Source organism: Heterocephalus glaber, unplaced genomic scaffold, assembly GCF_053883595.1.
Source record: "Heterocephalus glaber isolate CG9 unplaced genomic scaffold, H.glaber_assembly_v1.0 deba00001555, whole genome shotgun sequence".
NCBI classification, from domain to species: domain Eukaryota; kingdom Metazoa; phylum Chordata; class Mammalia; order Rodentia; family Bathyergidae; genus Heterocephalus; species Heterocephalus glaber.
This window is the reverse complement of record NW_028258346.1, coordinates 2580865-2600183: the sequence shown is the minus strand read 5'-3', so window position 1 is coordinate 2600183 and position 19319 is coordinate 2580865. Positions and strand designations below refer to the sequence as shown.

The 19319-nt window shown below is 38.4% G+C and overlaps 1 protein-coding gene and 1 non-coding gene across 7 annotated transcripts in view; both read left to right on the top strand.

Moving 5' to 3' along the window:
• The first annotated feature begins 1348 nt into the window (after positions 1–1348).
• Cfap418 (cilia and flagella associated protein 418) overlaps positions 1349–19319 on the top strand; it is a 30335-nt gene continuing 12364 nt past the window's right edge. The window contains exons 1-5 of one of the 6 annotated variants that reach the window (XM_004850136.4): positions 1349–3675; positions 7432–7519; positions 10672–10736; positions 11278–11343; positions 17906–18001. In XM_004850136.4, the coding sequence (XP_004850193.2) occupies positions 3410–3675; positions 7432–7519; positions 10672–10736; positions 11278–11343; positions 17906–18001 (581 nt within the window). In that variant the 5' untranslated portion in view covers positions 1349–3409. Of the gene's footprint in view, positions 3676–7431; positions 7520–10668; positions 10737–11277; positions 11344–17905; positions 18002–19319 lie in introns of all 6 variants that reach the window. The other 5 variants (XM_004850135.4, XM_021262667.2, XM_087190640.1 and 2 more) reach the window with 5 other exon arrangements.
• Trnas-aga (transfer RNA serine (anticodon AGA)) lies at positions 2982–3063 on the top strand. The gene has a single exon. It is a non-coding gene; the product is annotated as a tRNA-Ser (tRNA).

Below are 19319 nucleotides of genomic sequence, written 5' to 3'. Positions count from 1 at the left end.
TCAGGTGCAGGAGGCTTGTGACTGTTCCAGGAGGACACCACCTTACACCAAAGTCACTGCCCAGCCATAGGTATTCACTCAGCAGGCCTGTGATGTGTCGGGAGAACAGCAGGGCAGGGAAAATTAAACCTGGGGACGGACATGGGAATTCAAAGAGGCCTTGCACTTCATTATGGGAATAGCCAGGAAGATTACAAAACACCCAGTAACTGCAGGGGTTGGCCTGCAGCTACAGGGGACAACAGAACCAGCTGTATCATCACCTCTAACTCATTTATTAAAAAGCAGCTTCAGAGCAGTTTTTGGTTACTTTGAAAAGCACACGGGCTTTGTTTTCTTAATTTGGACAACTTTTCCCTAAAATACTTCTTTGGTGTCTTCCTTTCTGATGTCTGAGACACAATGTCCAACACCCACAACTCTAAGAAGGTAAGGTTTATTATGACTCGAACTTTGTAGAGGTTTCAGTCCAGTGGACTGGCTCCAAGGCAGGGCAGCATGGCAGAGGAGAATCAGCTCACAGTCTGGCAGACAGTAAGCAGAGAGAGATCAAGGGAGGAAGGAAGGAGATAAACCTTTCTAAGCCATGCCCCCAGCAAGCCACCTCTAGCAACCAGGTTTCACCTCATAAACTCTTCAGTGGACTAATCCTCTGATGAGGATCACACCCCCATGATCTAATCACCTCTCCAAAGCCCCAGCTTCATGAATGCATGAGGCTTCGGGAGGACATTTAGATATAAACCATAACACTTGGAATATTAAGCACTGTATGTATAATAATAGGTAGCACACTCCTTTTACATGTTTAATAATTGTATCTGAAGGCACTCACCTGTTCTCCTTTCTGAAACATCTGATGTTCAGCATGCTTCCTAAGACTGAGAAAGACTTAAGGAACAAGGATTCACAAATTGTCTACACACATTAAAAATTATAGAGATAAGAAAGATTTCTCACTTTGGAAAACAAGGAATATATCACATGAATTTTTTTAAAATTATCTTCTAATCTCACTTGCATGAACGTAATAGAAGCTTGGAAAGCCATGTCAGGATTCATCTTGCACATCCACCGCCATAGTTTGTCCACTGAAGTGCTCCCTGGTATCACTCCTGGCATCTAGAGATTTTAATAATATGCTAATCATTTTCGAGTTTCTCACACAGCTGTGCACATCTGCATCACACTTCTGTGATATGTGGCATTTTTCCTTGTAGACACTGAACTTGTCTTTTCTCTTTGAGGCAAGTCAAAAAAAAGAAGCATGATTAAAGTCAGGAGATCCATTGAAGAGCTGAAAGAGCTGTAAACCAAATTTTCAAAATAGCAAACACTGGATAATCTTCACATGGTCTTTTATTAAAATGGAGGAAAGAGGGAACAAGCTCCAATTTTTTCTAAAATTCACACAAACAAAATACACAATACTAGAAACATTTTTTCTTTTCTAGTTCCACAATTGCTCATTGCAAATCTACCAGCTAAGAGGTTCTTTCAATTTACTGGTACTTGTCACCTCAGATTTCATCTTTTCTAGAGAAAAATCAAATCAATAATGTAAGCCTGTCAAATGGGACAGCAACAATGCATTTCTTGCCTGGAACCAAGCAGCAAGGGCAGCTTTTTAAGAGGCTTTTTCCTGGTTTTCTGCTGGAGGCCAGTTCCAGGTACAATTACATGGCAAGGCAACTTAGGAAAACATTTTTCTAATTGATGAGCGGATAAACCAGGATTCTAATAGCTAAAACAAAGCTGCAGGGGGCATAACCAGAGCAACCTCACAGGAAAGGAACTGCTGCATTCCCAAAAATACGCAAAATTGATCCAATAACATTAGTGGTGTGCTAATAAATGACAACCAGCTCTTTCTTAGTGGTTAAAAGCCATGTTTTGTAGCAATTTCCCTGTTGTAAATACATCCACCACGGCTAACACCCAGCTTCCTAAGCAACATCACTAAACGAAGGCAAGAAAAGATGCACAACAGCAACCGCTTTTATATTATAATTTCAGGTACAAAAGATGTAAATAAACTCGGCAGCATAAATAGTAAAATGGAATGAAATAACTAGAATATGATGACTTTCTTAGTTCCACCTTAGTTTTAATATAATTATAAATTTACATAATTTAATTTTAATAATTGTTGCATTTAATAATTGGCTCCCCAAATTCATCGTTAAAGTTAAAGGTGGGTTCCAGTGAGTAGGTACTGTTAGCTCTAGCACTGCACGCTGCCTTTCAGGGACATTAAAGTTATTTTAAGCAAAAAACAAACCAAATAAATGAAACTGGTAATAAACATCTAGATCAAGCCATCTCCAGAGTTTCGAGGAAGGCCAACCTCTTTGCTAGTCTCGCTAGAAATACTACTCAAAGCACAGGTTAGACCACAGAGACTATTTATAAGAATACCATTATTGACAATAATGTAGCTTATGTTTGTATCATGACTTACGCTTTTTCAAAGTAATGTCTTTTATGGCACAATGGGGCTGTCTCACCATGCACAGTAAATTTAAACCGGCAAGTAACAGTATCTTGTTTCCTAGTGGGTGAAAAGAGTGTCTTGTGAGGTGTTCGTTCAAAAGATCGCCAAAAGGAGTGACCTGATCTTCGGCCCTACAGTTCCCACTTCCCCAACAGAAATGGCTCCATCCCTGTGCAAACAGGCAGGTGTACAAAGGTGCAGGGCGGGCGCTGGCTCTCCCGCACGCGGTCCCTCTCTCCTCTACCTTCCTCCTTCTCTCTCCGGGAGTTCGTTTTTCTGATGGAATAGAAGGAGCTGGGATACGTTCTGGGATACGTTCTAAGAGTCCTTTGAATAACTAGAACGATTAACGCTGTAACACCGGAGCATGTCCTGATCAGACAGAACAGCTTACCAATGTCTTTCCTCCGGATCCGGACACCTGTTACTGCAGCTGACGCTTCTGCGCAGTCTACATGGAATGTTCCTGCTAAAGTTAACATCAGCAGTAGTCGTGGCCGAGTGGTTAAGGCGATGGACTAGAAATCCATTGGGGTCTCCCCGCGCAGGTTCGAATCCTGCCGACTACGGCAAGTTTCGGTTTTGCTGCAAGGAGTTTTTCTTTTGGAGTGCATTCCCTCGGATCTTCAGCAGATAATCCAAAGAATTTATGAACTGCTGAACCAATTTAAGAAAGGGGACCCAAACGGAGTAGATAAGGAAAGGAGAAAGAGTGTGTTTGTAGTCACAGCTTGGGCCCGGGAGGGAGAGATGGGATGAAATACCACTGGAAGAAAACTGGTGTCCAAGATTGGCACGGCCGCTCCGAGCGCAGGCCACGGAAAAGCTCCGGCCTCGGGAACCCACCGCGGCCTCCACGAGAGCCCCTCAACGATTCCGGCTCGCCGGCGTACTGGCCTGTCGCACGGCTCGCGCATGCGCGGAGTCAGGTGGGCCCTAGCGCCCGCGGAGGGTCCGCGAGTTGCCCTGGAAACCACCCGGCGCCGCGGCCCCTGGAGCTGGGGAAAGACGTCACGGTTCAAGATGGCGAAGGGCTTGGATGAGCTCTTGGATGAAGTCGAGTCCAAGTTTTTCAGACCCGACCCACTGAGACTGGACACGGACCAGCGACCCAAAGGCGGCGGCGGAGGTGGCACCCAGAGCAGCGACTGGAACCGAACCCAGGCGAAAGAGAATCTCAGGTTAACGGGCGGGCGGGGTGGACCGTCCTGGTAAAGCCCTGCCCTAGACCCCAAACCGCCCCTCCGCCGCCGCCCCCAAAGGAAAGTGACCGCGAACTCCGGGCTCCTCCGTGTTAGGCCTCAGTCCCTCCGGTCCGGGCCTGCTGGGGCAGCGCACGTTCAGTCGCAGTCCGCGAGCATCCCGGCGTCGCTCCCGCGGCCCAGAATCATCCCGAGCAGGCCGACTCGGCCTCGGAGAGTCCTACTCGGGCAGGGACACAGCTCGGCGCCCCTCGCTTCAACCGCTGAGGCCCAGGTCTGGCAGGGTCTAGCAGAACGGTTCTCGTACCCCGTGAGAACATCCTCTTGCCTCTGACCCCATTCCCCAGCCCAGTCTCTGGCCCTTCGTTAAGGAAGGAGAAAAATACTACGTTCTATTCTGTCGGCCTGGATTTTTTTTTTTAAACCTAGAGAGTTAAATGAGATTAGATTCATGACAGAAGGGTTAATTGTTGTGAACATTATCTGTATTAATCAGCCTAGCTGATTCCTTTTTTACCCTGGCCTCGAGTTAAGGGACCCAGCAGATACCAGACATCCACGGGGACATTTCTAAAGTCTTTTGGGTGTTTTGTTTTTGTTTTGAGACAGAGTCTCTGTGTTGCCCAGGCTGACCTTGAACTCCTAGGCTTAAGCTATCCTCTTGCCTTGGTCTCCCTCCTAGCAGAGACTACAGGCACACACTACCTCTAGTCTTTTGGTTTTGGTTTTTGACCAAAATAAATAAATAAATAAAACACCTTTCAGATTTACTAATCTTTTCTTCCATATAATCATTAATAGGACTTACTAGGTCACCTCGTTATTTCCTCCTCGACCTCAAAAAACCAAAATGTTTACATCCTGTTCTTCAGAATGACTTGGGAGCTCAGCAATACCTTGCTAGACTCTTTTGGAAATTGCCTCTTGCCTATAATATTTGAAAAGACCTTGTGAAATTGGCTTTGGATCAATCCAGAAGAAGTTATTCTTTTTAACTTTTTTTTTTTCTTTCTAACTTTATAGCTGCATCTATAGTTTGGTGTGCATGTGTGTGTATAGTTTCCCAGATACAATTCCATTGCTACCCAGTTCACCAGACTTACCTACTAATGTAAGAGGTAAAAACATGCAGTTTGTTGAAATGCTTAAAATGATAACAAGAAATACGTGAGTTTTTTTTTTTAAAAAGACTGACATGAGTAAAACTATAAGAGTAATCAAGTGGGACAGGATGAGACAGATGAATATTTAAAGATAATATCATAACCTAGATATTAGCAACAATAATAATAGCTAACTTTTAATTGAATCTCTTTCATATGCTATTTTATGTTTTATTTACTCTTCACAGCTTCATGAGGTGAATACTATTACTCTATCCTCATTGCACTGACCAAATCAGGGCTTAAAAATACTTAGCCAGGTGTGGTTGTGCATACCTGTAATCTCACCACGCAGGAGGCTGAGGCAGGGGGATTTTTAGTTCAGGGCCAGCTTGGGTTTGTAGCAAGACCCTGTCTGAAAAGTACCTCCAAAGTCATACTGCCAAGTCTACCAGGACATGGTAAATCTAAACTTAAGCTTCAGTGAAATGCTGGCATTCTTTTAGTAGTAGTATTACTGTAGTATAGTATAGGCAAGTGTAGATACCATGAAATTGTGTGACCTAATAACAGACTAGAATCTTATATTAGAATTTGGATCTCTGATAGTACTGACTAGGTTGGCAGAGTTTGAGTCCATTTGACTCTTGAAATTGTGGAATTCGCTGAGAGAGGTGAACCCAGACAATATGTCATCAGAACCAAAGAAGAGAGAACTTCCAACAATAGCAGATGCTTCTGAAAAAGTGGATTGGAACAGAGAAAGATGGCAATGCAATGATTTGCACAATAGTGACCTTTCAGGGAAGAGTTTCACTGTATTGAGGGATATAGAAACCAGCAATATAATATACTTGGAAGTAGTTTTAGTAGTCACCTAGATATCATTTTTATAGATAAAATATCTGAAGTTCAGAGAGATTAAGTAACTAGGTCAGTAGCTCTGGGCTGGTGAATTTGCACCCAGAGGGCATTTGGTAATGTGCAGACATTTTTAGTCATCTACTAAAATGTGAATGTTTAGACATTTACACCCAGTGAAAGATGTGCTCCTGGTATCCAGAGGGCAGAGACCATGGATACTGTAGAACATCTGGCGATGTACCACAGCCCCCAACCACCCACACACACACCTCAAAGAATTATCTGGCCCAAAATAATAATTCCAAGATGAGAAACCCTCCGCCAGGGTTACCCACTGGTGATAAATCAAGTCTACTTGTAAGGAAATAGAAAAAATGGTTATAGACCACTTGAGTTGGTAAGAAAGGGTGGCAGCTTCAAGAGGTTTTTTTGGAATGGTTTGTCTTTTAGGTTTATTTTTGTTTGAGGAAGAAATTTTTGAGTATACTATGTTTCTTTGTAGGTTTGGATTGGTTTGAGAAGTCTAGAGTGTACTTCTAGGCAAGGGAAGAAGCCAGTGTAGAGTGAAAAACGTTAAGGATAAAAGAGAGGAAACAGGCAAAGCCTGTGGTGAATGGAAAAGTATTAGGCAGCTGTCTCTGGATTTTTTTGTATCAGGTTAAATTATTTTATTCCAAGCAGAAATGAAGAAGGGCTACATTACTGATATTAAGAAATTTCAGAGTAAGAATACGTTCCTAAAATTAGAGAGTTGGACCAAAAAAACCTGTCTTCTAAAAGCAAATCATTTAACGGTCCAGTGAAGTTATGAAGTTGATGCACAGCATTTACAACATATATTCTAAAGAGTCAGTTTTATATAGTGTTAGGTATGTGGACTGTCCTACTTTCGATTCCAAGCCTTTCCTCTCACAATTGGTATGACCTTGGGCAAGCTTCTGAATCTCAGTGCCTTTTCTTGACCCAAAAATTGAGGTAATAAAGATATCCTCATGTAAAACCTTGGGACAGTGCCTGCCTGGCAGCCAGTAAATACTTAGTGGTTTGGGGAGTGTTGGTTTTGGGGGGTTTTTTTGGGGGGTTGGGTTTTATTTGGTTGGGTTTTGTTGGGGGGGGCGTTGCTTTTTGAAACAGAGTCTTGCTTTGTAGTTCAGACTGGCCTTGAGCTCACTGTGTAGCCTTGGCTGGCCTCAAACTCGAAGTGATCCTCCTGACTCAGCCTCCCAAGTGCTGGGATTACAGGCATGCACCATCACGCCCAGCCAGTGTTTGCTGTTAGATAGAAATTCTGTGTGGGAACCGTTTGTATTAACCCAATGATGTGTCTGCCTGTGGAACATAGTTAGTTGAAATATTTGAACATATGACACTTTTTTTTCCAGTCATTTTATTATATGACCTTTGTTTGGCTCCTCTAATAAAGAGATATGGTTATTTGACTTACAGTGGAACACTTTGTTTATATTAGGTCCTATTTATAATTCTACATATTTTGTATTATCTGAATAAGTGTTCGATGTAACTTAGAAATGAACAATTTCAATTTTCTCTCAAACATAATATATGAGTTTATGTCTTATTTTAAAGTATGTATTAGTAAAGTATATGTGTGAATTTGTACTGATGAATTGCCTTAGGAAAAACAGTTACTTAAGCATCATGTTTATCTTTCTGTTATCAATACTAGTGGTGGACTTTCAACAAAACTTTTCTGACACTTTTTGCTCAAGCTTCAGGCAAGGTTTTTGTGTGTGTTTTTTCTTTTCAGATCAACAGAAACATTTGAAAAAGAAGATGATCTTGATAGTCTTATTAATGAAATATTTGAAGAGCCCAACTTTGACAAAAAACCTTTTGTAAGTGAAGTGTTACAAATGTGCAATAATACTTTTCATCATCTCAAGACATTGAGAGCAGTCTTAAAATTTAAAGAAGGCACAGTAGCTATCTGTAGTCCTTTGAATTCTGAGAAATATAGTTACTTAAATTATTATGCTTAATGAATTGTAGAGGAAGTAAAATATTCAATTCAAGGTGTGTTTCCGTGTTTATTTCTCATCAAGAATAAAAAATTGGAAAAGATGTTAATGTAAAAGTCAATTCACAGATTAAGTTGGTCACTTGTATTTATTTGTAGTCTCTAAAAAGACCTTTCTAAAAGACCAAAAACAGCTTTTGTTACAGGAATGTGTTTAGCATCTCAGCTGGGATGTCACTGCAGTTATTTTAGGAACCAATGTCTAAGTTATTATCTTGTTTTAAATGTTTCTCTGTTTTAACTTATAAAAAAAAATTCATAAAATAGCCAGTTGTGGTGGCCCACACCTATAATCCAGCTACTCCAGAAGCTCAGGCAGGAGGATTGTGAGTTTGAGACTGGCTGAACAACTCAGAATTTTTTTTAGACGGATTGAGGATGTTCACTAGCAGTTGAAAGGCCCTGGGTTCAATCCCTAGTACTGGGAAAAGAAAATTTTATAAACAATAAAGCAACCACCTATATCCTGAACTTGTAACTGCCACCATACCAAACATATCTTAATATTCTGCTATATCTGCTTCTATGGGTTTTTTTTAAATTAAAGATATAGTATAAGGTCTCTCCAAATCTTACTCTGCTGCCTCCTTTCCCAGAAGTAACTGCCATCCTTTCCATCTATGTTAAACTAGACAAATCATGTTTCATCAGACAATTTTACATGTCATCTTTTACCCATGTGCAAGGGTTTCTTTCTCTAGAATGCATAAACCTAGAAGGGGAATTCTTAAGTCATAAGGTGTGTTCATCTTCACCTTATCACTACACATAGCCAAATTATTTTCCAAAGAGATTGTCATTTAGATGTTCCTGTATATTATGTTGTTTATTGGCATGGTGTGTGTGAAATATAGTTTTTAGATTTAGAAGAATGAGACTAAATAGATGTCTAGTTTACAAAGACCATAAAAAAGAAAATCTTTAAAATAAGTATAATACCCAGAAGAACTTGTTCTAGTTTTTTTGGTTTGGTTTGGTTTGGTTCAGTTTTTTGAGACTGGATCTATAGTTCATGCTGGCCTTGAACTATGTAGCTTATGCTGACCTTAAACTACAGAGATGTGCCTCACTCAGCCTCCTGAGTACTGGGATTACAGGTATACATCACCATGCTCAGTTTTGTTTTTGTTTTTGAAGGTAGAGAACACTAAAGAAAATAGTGGTAATGTTATGGATAGGAGCCACTTGTATTTTGACAGCCAGACAAAATCAAAAAGCTGGTATAGATTTTAGGATCTAAATTTCTCTAAATTTAACATTTTCAGTTCGTCTGAGGTAAATTAACAAGCTAATGCCTAGTTGATTAATAGCTCAAGAGGAGCCATGTTAAATACATGTAGTATACTCCATAAACCTCAAATTAATGTATCATAAATGCTGGATTAGTAATGGTAACAGTACCAGAAACTGACATGTTTTTGTTACTAATCTTCTGAGTAGTTTTCTCTTCTTTTTTTGGCTATCTTTTTAATACCTATCTGTATATAAAACATTATCTTCACTTCAGGTTATTTCAGACAGACAATTTATCTTGTTTGGATTTAAGATATATCATGGGAGGCACAGGTATAGTTATATAGTAGAGCACTTGCCCAGCGTGTGCAAGGCCCTGAATTTAATACCTAGCACTGCCAAAAAAAAAAAAAAAAAAAGCACACTAAATTGAAATAAAAGCTCTTACGGTTATGAAGAAATAAATGTGCATTCCTGTGTGTTTCCTTTTTGTTATTACATCCAGTTTTCCAACCTTCAAGACAAAGTAGGTCTGTGTAAACACTGGGTGAGTAAAAGAAGTGCCTATGGGCCGGGGATTTAGCTCAGTGGTTCTGGCGCCTGCCTTGCAAGCGCAAGGTCCCAAGTTCAATCCCCGGTACCAAAACAAAAAAGAATCTAAAAGAAGTGCCTGTGACTAATGGTTCCTGCCCACATTGTCCTGCTGGGCCATCTTATGCCCTGAAAGTCCTGCTCCTCACCCCACCTCTACTCTCACAGTCTGGTACATTTTTAACCTCCTCTCAGACCCACACCAGAAAGTCAAGGGACAGATGTCACAGTGTGCCAGCTTAGAGTCGCAATCATGAGCCTGGTTGCTTCATGAAACATGCTCCCCAAGACAAAAGACTCATACACACTATTATCCTTTAGATATGTATCAAAAACTTTTCCAGTTCTGTTTAACATCAAGTAGAAGACTTTGAGAAATAATAAAATGAAATGTTTTTGCCTGCATCAAACTTCCTCACCCACTAGAGAAAGTGAAGACATGTCACTGCATAGTTTAAGCTGCCTTTTCTCCATCTCACTTCCTCTCTTTGGCAGTGGTCCTATTATGTGGTTAGTTTATGTTGTTCACTACCGTACACCAGTTAACACAGATAAATGCTTAATAACAAATGAATGCTTCCTAGAGATGATGATGTTATATAACCATGTAGGCACTACTGTGTGGTTCTAAATAGCTCCACATTTCTCTTGAACATCTAGTGGCTGATACCATTCCACTCAATCAAAATTAATATTCTTGAAGTTACACAAGAGTTTGGTTAGTTTATTTTTAGTTCAGATAAGTACCATTCACAGCCTTTAAAAATGAGTCTGAGGTTTTTTTTCCCCAGTTGAATTTTTCCAGATTGCAGTTTTAAATAGCAGGCCCTTCATATTAAATTGTTTAACTCTGGTATTAACTGAAGCATTATAAAGTGACTCATCTTAGCATGCTAATAATGGCCATATATCAATTTCCTGGAGTAAACTTTAGCATAGTAATTTTCAAATTCCTTCGAGGATTCTACATCTATGTTGCTTTCAAAGGGTTCTAATAATTGTTTTCATTTCAGATACTTAACAAATAATGCCACCAAAAGTTTTGTTAGTTTTAAAATATTCTTGTTATGAAATAAAGAATATTACTTTTCATATTGTAATTCCCTAAGTTACCCTTGGCCTTTTATTGTGTTTTTTTTTTAGCAGAAATTAAAATCTAAATCTTCAGGTGACACATCTGTCAGAGCTTCTCTTCAAGTCTCCCATAAAAGGTAAGTTGAGATTGCTTTAGTGAATTCACTCTAGTGAGCAAACAAACACTATGAGCATAATCTAGTAGATTTTGTTACCATTTAAGCAATAGTGACATTGAAGACCAAAGCACTGGCTGGCCTTCAGGAGAAAGACCAATAGTAATACCTTTGATACTTTTATTGTCTGTGACCCCTTAGTATAAAGGAAATTAAATGGGAGATTATTGCTGTTGTAAATAATTTTCTGTCATATTTTTTAAAAAGTGTGAACAGTTCTACAAAATTTATGTTCTGTTATAGTCTTTAGTGTTTGTCCCTTACATTATTTGGCAAACACTTTTTTCTGTGACTCATTTTAACTCCTTGAGTGTTTCTGAATGTACAGGTGATATCTAATAAACCAGTGATCCTGTAATAAATACTTCTTTGAAATTGCTGGCTTGCTAGGGAAAATATACAATTTGATCACAAGAATATAAGAGTCAGTGTGGCTAAATTAGCTTCTCATATTTCTTTTTTATTGAAATTTCATTTTTCTCCATCTGTTGAACACGTCTAGTTGCAGCCCAGTGTACCTCGGTGGAAGCACAGTTCCATATGGGATTGGAACACATACTTCACAGAGGTGGGATATCACAAATGCGTTATACTTTCTTACTAGGTTTTTACAGCTTGATACCCTGTTGCTAAAAAGGCAGTTCTTATCATCTTGACATCAATCTGTTGTATAATGACAGATGTATATAATTAGCCAAAGGAAAAACACTTTGTTGACATGTTTCTTCTTGGGAGACAGCTATTGAAAGCTGTGATGTGAGGGATATGTTGTTTGTGTGTTGATGCCCTTTTCTGAGTCCCGCTTGAAGTCCCAGTTTGGTGTTGATAGGGCAGCGGGAGAATGAACTTCCAGGCAGTGGAAGCCAGTGAGTGGTAAAGCAGATGAAGCAGTGGGGCTGTGCAGCTTGCATGATACCTGAGCCACTGACGGCCAAGCAGCATGAGAAGCTATGGGTCTGCATCACCCAAAAAGTCCTTAAGCATAGTCACTCGATTTTGCACATTTCAAAAGCAGAATGCCACCATTCTTTGTCTTCTCTCCGCCCCCGCCCTAACCTGCTCTTTCACTCTTTCCAGGCAGAGGGGGAAAACTGGCTTAGAACAAAGTTTTCTACTGGCCTGCTACTTTGGGTTCTGTTTTTTAGCAGAGCTCTATTTGCCAAGATTATTTTTTCCATTTATTTCTAAAACACTTTTATTTCCTGTTGGTTTTTTAAGGAAGAAAATACTGGGTTATATGATTGCAAATACCATATTTCTGGAAGATTGTTACAATGAATAATGGAAGTGGGATCTGAAAAGACATTAGTGGAGGATTGTGCTGGTGCTTAGAACCTAGGAAGCCTAGAAGGAAAGTCAATGGGACCAAAGTGAAATCGGGAGTTTGGGACGCCTTACTCAGGAACACCAGGCAGCAAACAGGCTAATCCACTAGGGTGCTGACTGCTGCAAGTGGTATCGATAAGAATAGATCAGCAGTTGAATGATCATGTGTGGAGGATTCTCTAAAAAAAAAAAAAATAGCAATACAGTGTAGTCTTGTTGTTATCAATCCTGAATTACCTGGACCAACTCAGTTGGACTTGTCCCAGTCATTTCTAGAACTATGCCAACTCTAATCCAGGTTTCTATCAAGTCACCCACAAACTACAGCTACACTTTCAGAGTTACCACTTCCATTTCCACCACATGCAATATTCAAAATAACACACCTAAAGTATTTCCTCTCTCCTGTGCCATTGTCTCACATTACTTCTGAACTTGCTGTTATCTTTACCAAGTTATTATCCTTATTCATTCTCTTTTCTCTTTAATTCCTTCATCTACAACTATAGCCTGGGTCAGATACTCCACTTACACTGGAAACTCGTCATCTTCTGCCCTTCATTTATACTTTTCAGCCTCTTGAGTATTTTAGCATTTGTTCCCTATCTAAAGTGACACCCCTACCATGTCCCCTGCTGTTTTACCTGCTTAATTCATGTACTGTAGATTCATTTGAACTTTTCTCATTTGTTTTTAGTCATGCTGCCACTCACAAGCTGCCAACCCTTGAGTAATTATCTTCTAAAATTTCACTTTCCTCACCCATAAAAACTGATCATATTTCATGGAGATACTGTGAGGATGAAATGAGATAATACAGTACACAACAGCTATGCCTGTGGTGCAAAAGATAGCTATGTCAGGTACCCTGGCTTGCCATCATTATTATGTCTTGCCTGTGGACTCATCCTGCTCTCTTGTTGTGTTCTGTCTCAGAACAAGAATCCTGTATTCTGGTGTTTCCATTTTATCTCAGGAAATATGTATCAATGATTACTTATAGGTGTTTCTGATTTTAAATATGGTCTTTTAAAAAGTATATTCTGGTTTACTTCCAAAGATTTTCTTATATATAATATATTTTGTTTGTGTACTTTTAGTTTTACCATAGAGGAGTATTATCTTAGATGGAATTTCAGTAGACAAAATAACACACCTATAATCCCAGCACACTGGAGGCTAAGGCAGAAGGATCACTGTGAGTTTGAGGCCAGCCTAGGCTACATAGCAAGGCCCTGTCTCAAAACACCAAAAAAAAAAAAAAAAAAAGCCTGTTTCTATAGCCTAAGGGTCCTATCACATAGCATTGATGCATGAAGATGCCGGAATCTATCAAACCCCATTCCTACCTTCTACACACTACAATAGGAAATACCATCTGTGTATATCTGCACCGGTGAATGTGTGTATTCAGACCTTCCTCACCCAGCAGAGATAGCTATCAGCTGCCCCTTTCAGGACACAGAATTTGCACATATAATGATAAACACATGTATTTGAGTGCAAATAAAACAATTTATGTGTAAATTTTTTATATTATCCAGAGCACTTTTATGTATGCTTGTTGGTTTGCCTGCACCTCGGGGTGGATGGGAGGACCCAGGGTACACATGGAGCAAGAATTTTTAACTCCATTTTATAATGCAGCCACCAGGTCACAAGAGTACTGCTAAGCTGTGATGTTTGTTAAATTCATTTTTAACTTAGGATAAATTTATAAAAATATAGTCTCATCCAAGCAAGCTCTGAAAATGAACAGTTTTTCACATGCTGAGGGCATAAATTGAGTCTATTCTGCCTATTGGTTTTATTTATTTGATTACTGGACAAAGCTCTGGTTTGTAAGTAATGATGAATGTTTTTCAGTGTAAAGATTTGAGTCTTTTTCCAGTGTGTGAAAGGAGAAAGATTTTCTGGTTTGTGAAAAAGAGAAAGAATAGTAGTTGGAAGTGTGGTAGCATCAATAAGTGGTGTAGATAAAACCAAGACATTATTTTCAACCCAATTAAATTTTACTCTTATTTCTTAAACTACTTGCAAGACTGAATTATTCCACAGACTTGTACTAATTATGATCTAATAGAGTGAATTGTAGCAGTGGAATGATTTCTTAGCTGCAGTTTTATTTTTCTCATAGGACAGTGTAGGAAAACATAGTGTGAATAGATTTGAATAAACTACTAAATTTTAAATTAAATTAAAATGTACTTAACATTGTGGTTGAGATTTTTCACATAAAAAATGTCAGGAAATTCTAAGTTATAGTTCCCACAACAGCAATATTTCAGCCGAATTGCACACGTGTATTAAGGAATTAAAGTTAACACTTTATGCAATAGTGTAATAAACTACATATGCATAAGAAAGCAAGTTATGGTAGCTTTGGGAACTAGCATTCTGCATTTCCTGACTTGTACATTCAAAATCTGAGTTCAAATGTGTACCATTGTCATTAGGTTCAATCTCCGTATGTACAAATATGACTTCCTAAATTGCTAACAATTTCAAAGAAAATTCAGAATTGCTTATGAAACTCATCTAGACTTTAAATGTTTAGTCATTATAATGATGAATATTTTTAGAAATATGAAGGATGCATTCTCAAAAACTTTCAGGCAAAAAATATTTTTCAGTTTTGAAGTTAACATCTGAATTTTGGAGGGAAATAAGTGAAAAAACTCTTAACAGCAGGCTTGTTATTATTTTATTATTTTTTGTTGCAGAAGTATTATATGCCTATTGAAAAGTATATAAAGAAAAACGTAATGATTTCTCTCCCCCTTCTTCATTTCCACCACTCCTAAGCTATACCAGTGTTAGCTACATACTATATAACCTTCTACATTTTGCTCCATCTTCTTTATAACTTACAACCACCTATACAAGAGAGGTTTTTTATTGTTTTTACAAGAATAGGGTCAAACTGTAGTGTACAGTAGACCCCCGAAATTCACAGAGGTTGAGCACCTGTGAATTGTGAAAAACTGCAGATTTCTGATATGGTCAGAGAAAAACCTATAAATGCCTATTATGCTACTGTGGCACAGCTTTTTAGTTCCCAGAACAAGTCCAGTAGTTCAGATTTCTCCTGGAATGTCTTAAACTTCTTCTGGTGCTGAGATTCATTGCCAGAAGCCTGAGAAGTACAGGGTGTTTTGGTGATATGTTAGTGATCTTGGGGCTTTAAGAAGAACAAAACTGAGAACAGTGGAGATAACTACACGCAAGATACCTGCTACAGTGTTGGAATGCTGGTGCATCTGTGGAGGTGGGTTATAGGACAGCACCCAATCAGCAGCAAGGAGAACTGAATAACACTCTCGGATTGGCTACTTGGAAATCTCCCACCAAAAAACAATTGCAGAGGATATTTGTGGTTTCCAAGAAACTGCAGGATTTTCCATGAACAGTTAGGTTCTAAGGAAAAATCCTGAACAACTGAGGCTGAGAACTCTCAACTGTGATTTCATGGGGGTATACTGTATTTTACTATGTACCTTGCTTTGGCTATCCCTCCAGATCAGAAGGTAAATCTAACTTTCTTCATCAACTGCCTACTACTATTCCACAGCATAAATATACTGCATCTTATTCAGTCTTTCCCCTTTTTGACAGATATTCAAGAAGTATCTTTTTTTTTTTTGGTCACTTTAACAATATTGTAATAAAAAATTCTTATAAATATATTCTTATATATTGGTGCTTTTAGTAATATGTAGTATTTCCCAAAACAGGATTGCTAGTCCAAGTGTACTAGGTATAACTTTAATTTCAAAAATACTGTAATGCTACCAGGTGGTGCGTGTCTTTAATCCCAGCCACTAGGAGACTGAGGCAGGAGGATCACAAATTCAAGGCCAGCCTGGGCAACCTAGCAAGACCTTGTCTCAAAATAAAATAAAAAACAGTGGGAGTATACCTCAGGGATAGAACACTGATGAGTTAAATCCCCTGTAGCTCAAATAATAATAATGATGCAAGTTTTTCTCAAAATATTATATTAACATATGAAAGTACTAATTTTAACTTAATTGATTAAGAAAATTTCATGATTGCTTTAAATTTTAATTCTTTATATAACTCCTTAACAGACATTCTGCCAGGCACTTTGGCAGTATTAATTCGTTAGATCCTCATAATAATTCTATGAGGTATGTACTCTTTTATTTATCCCATTTTACAGACAGAAGAACCAAGTCATAAAAATGTAACTTACAGTTACATACCTAATAAATATTAGAATCAGCATTTGAATCCAGGTGCTATGTACCCAGAATCCATGCTCTTTACTATTATTTTACTACCTATACTAGTGTGGTTACGTTTTTATTTTTTTTTCTCTGTTGTCATTTGTAAGCACTTTTTTACATACTATAAATGTTTGACCATGTGTTGAAAATGTTTTCCACTCTATTACTGATCTTTTCTCTCTTTTTGTGGGGGAGGATATCTGAGAAACTCATTACTTCCTTTTAATTTTTAGATGATTGAAAATCTCTGTTGATTCTGGTTTTAAATACTTAAAACAATTGAGGATGTTTCTTTAAAGTAAATCATAATTGTTACACAAATCAGATTATTTGCAGCAGTGATCCATAATTCTTTTTTAATTTGCTGTGTTCTGTCATTTTACTCCTAAGGTTCTTATTGATACATGCATCATTATGCTTTGAGAATTATTTGTCCCTTCTATTTCTCAGCTGTTGATTGCCTGTTACAAGCCAAGTATCATTCTGGCTACCTCTGCCTCTCTCTCTGACATCATCAGAATTTTGCTCTTCCTACATCTTTGTCATCAGCACACAAGCTTGGGCTTTTCTCCCTTCTTAAGCATGACCTCCTCTTAACCCCTGAGTAGTTTTTAATGAAATTACTCAGATATGCCTTCTCAGTGAAGCCTGTGTAAACACCCTACAATTTAAAATTGTGACCCATCCCTTCCTGGTCCTCCTAGTTTTTTTGTTTGTTTGTTTTGTTTTGTTTTTATCTTACTCTACTTACTACAGTGGGACCTTGGTTCCTGGACTTAACTCTTTCCACAATTCTGGTCACAAACCAGAATCAAATTTCCACATAAGATCAACATTGAACCTAACCATTGAATTTGATTCAGTTCTCATCCATTTTGATTTGCAGCCAAAATGGTGGAAAGAAGTTCATGAACCAAGGTACCACTGTATTTCATTAATAGCATTTTTCACCTTCTAACATACTATATAATTTAGTTACTATTAGTGTTGCTTTTTAGTTCATCTCTCACTAGAATCTAAGCTCCGTGAAGACAAGGACCTCTCTAGCACATAGTAGTGTGCCAGTAAAATTTTTAAGTGAGGAATTGAATGTGTATATGTCAAGTAGTGGGGAAACGGAAACAAGTAAGATGCCATCTCAGCAGTGAAGTAGTTTATGGAAGAGACATTGATTTCAGTACATTCTTTGACAGAGGAATCTACAGAAAGTTCAGTAAGAAGGGCAACACTTGAAGAAAATTAGCTTCAGTGAGGACCTCCCTCACACACAATTTGAAAATCATCTAACTAAAAGACCTACAACCCCATTTTATGTCTCTGTAATGTACACATATGCATGCATGTGTCACTATGCAAGATATTAGGTGTGTACAAAATAATTAACCTGAAAGTTTAGATATATAAACCGTCCTTAACATCTATAATCAGATGAATCTGTACTTTTCTGTTATTCAGTAATCTATAAAATGTGGTATATTCTATGAGTAAATCACCATATTTTCATATTTAAGCACACCAATGATCTTTAATATACATTTGTTTTTCTCTGAACAGAGCATGTGACCATCTACGTTGTATAGCCTGTGATTTCAGGGTAGTGAGCTACAGTGACTATCTGTGGGACAAATCATGTGATTACTTGTTTTTCAGGTATGTTTCTAAAGAACATCACTCCATGAAAAATGTACCAAGGACTACATTTTTTATTTTGCTGTGTTGTCTCTTAGTGGACTTGGCCAGATTGTGTAACCTCTGCCTCTTCAATATTTCTCTCATCCATCTTTTCCTTTCTTCTTCTCTGTCTGTTGAGTATACAAATAGCCTTTTCACTGATTTTTGTACCTAAAAATCTTTTCTTTCCTTGCTCAGAATTAAAGCATAGCTCTGAGTATGCTTTTCCCCTGCCCATTATCCTGCTCACAGAAGAGTCTAGATTCCATAGCATGCTATTCAAGACCAACCAGGATCCAGCCTCTGTCCAGCTTTTCACCCCTGTAATATGCTTTCACCCTCATAAGATCTTAGCTACATTACAGTCCTCAGTGCCAGTATTCCCTCTGACTGTGCAAGCTCCCCGCTGGCTGGGACACCTCCCCACTGTTGCACCTACCTGAACCTTCTCTGTCCCTCAGGGTACAATTCATCAAGCATCTTCCATGGTTCCCTCACCACTCTCTCAACTTAGAAGTGCACTGTTTCTTTCCTGTGTGTCCTCAGCATTTCATACCTTTATAGCACTTAGGTCATATAAAATTGAAGATCTTAGGTTGTTTTACAGTTCCTCCTTGTGGTCAGGATAGTGGCTTACTCGTTTTTATAATTTGTACATTCTTATACACTTACAGAACAACATTGTTAAGGTGTTACAAAGTTGTGAAAATGTATTTGTACCATACATTCACATTTCTGTTATTAAGAGTTAAACGTTAATAAAATACATTATAGCATGTGTTTTGGTCTGCCAGACCTAAGCCTAAACAAAGATTGTTTTGAGATACAAGTAATCCCAGTATATTACAGTACTTTTCAATAAAGGAAAAGAAGAGGCAGCTGGAGGGTAGCTCAGGTAGAACACACTAGTGTTTAGCATGCATATGAGGCCTTGGTTTGATCGCCAGCACTACCAAAAAGAAGGAAAAATGTGAAATGGTCATTTCAGGTAACCCTATTGGAATCTCTCTTGATTTTTTTTTTTAACTCAAGAACCACTCAGAATCTTACAAAAGCTCTGAATCCTTTTCATTCACACATACACATATTCAAGAAGACAAATATATGGAAAAACTACAGTTCCAGGGTTTGACAATTTCCATCCCAAATAAAGCTTATTACAGTCCCCAAATCCTGGTCCTAAACCCCTACTCTTATTTAGCCTGCTTTTTATTTCAGTAGTTGGAAAGGTTAGCTTTTAATTTCAATTTCATTCTGCTTTTTCTGTCTTCTGGCTGATCTAGTTAGTGGTTAGTAC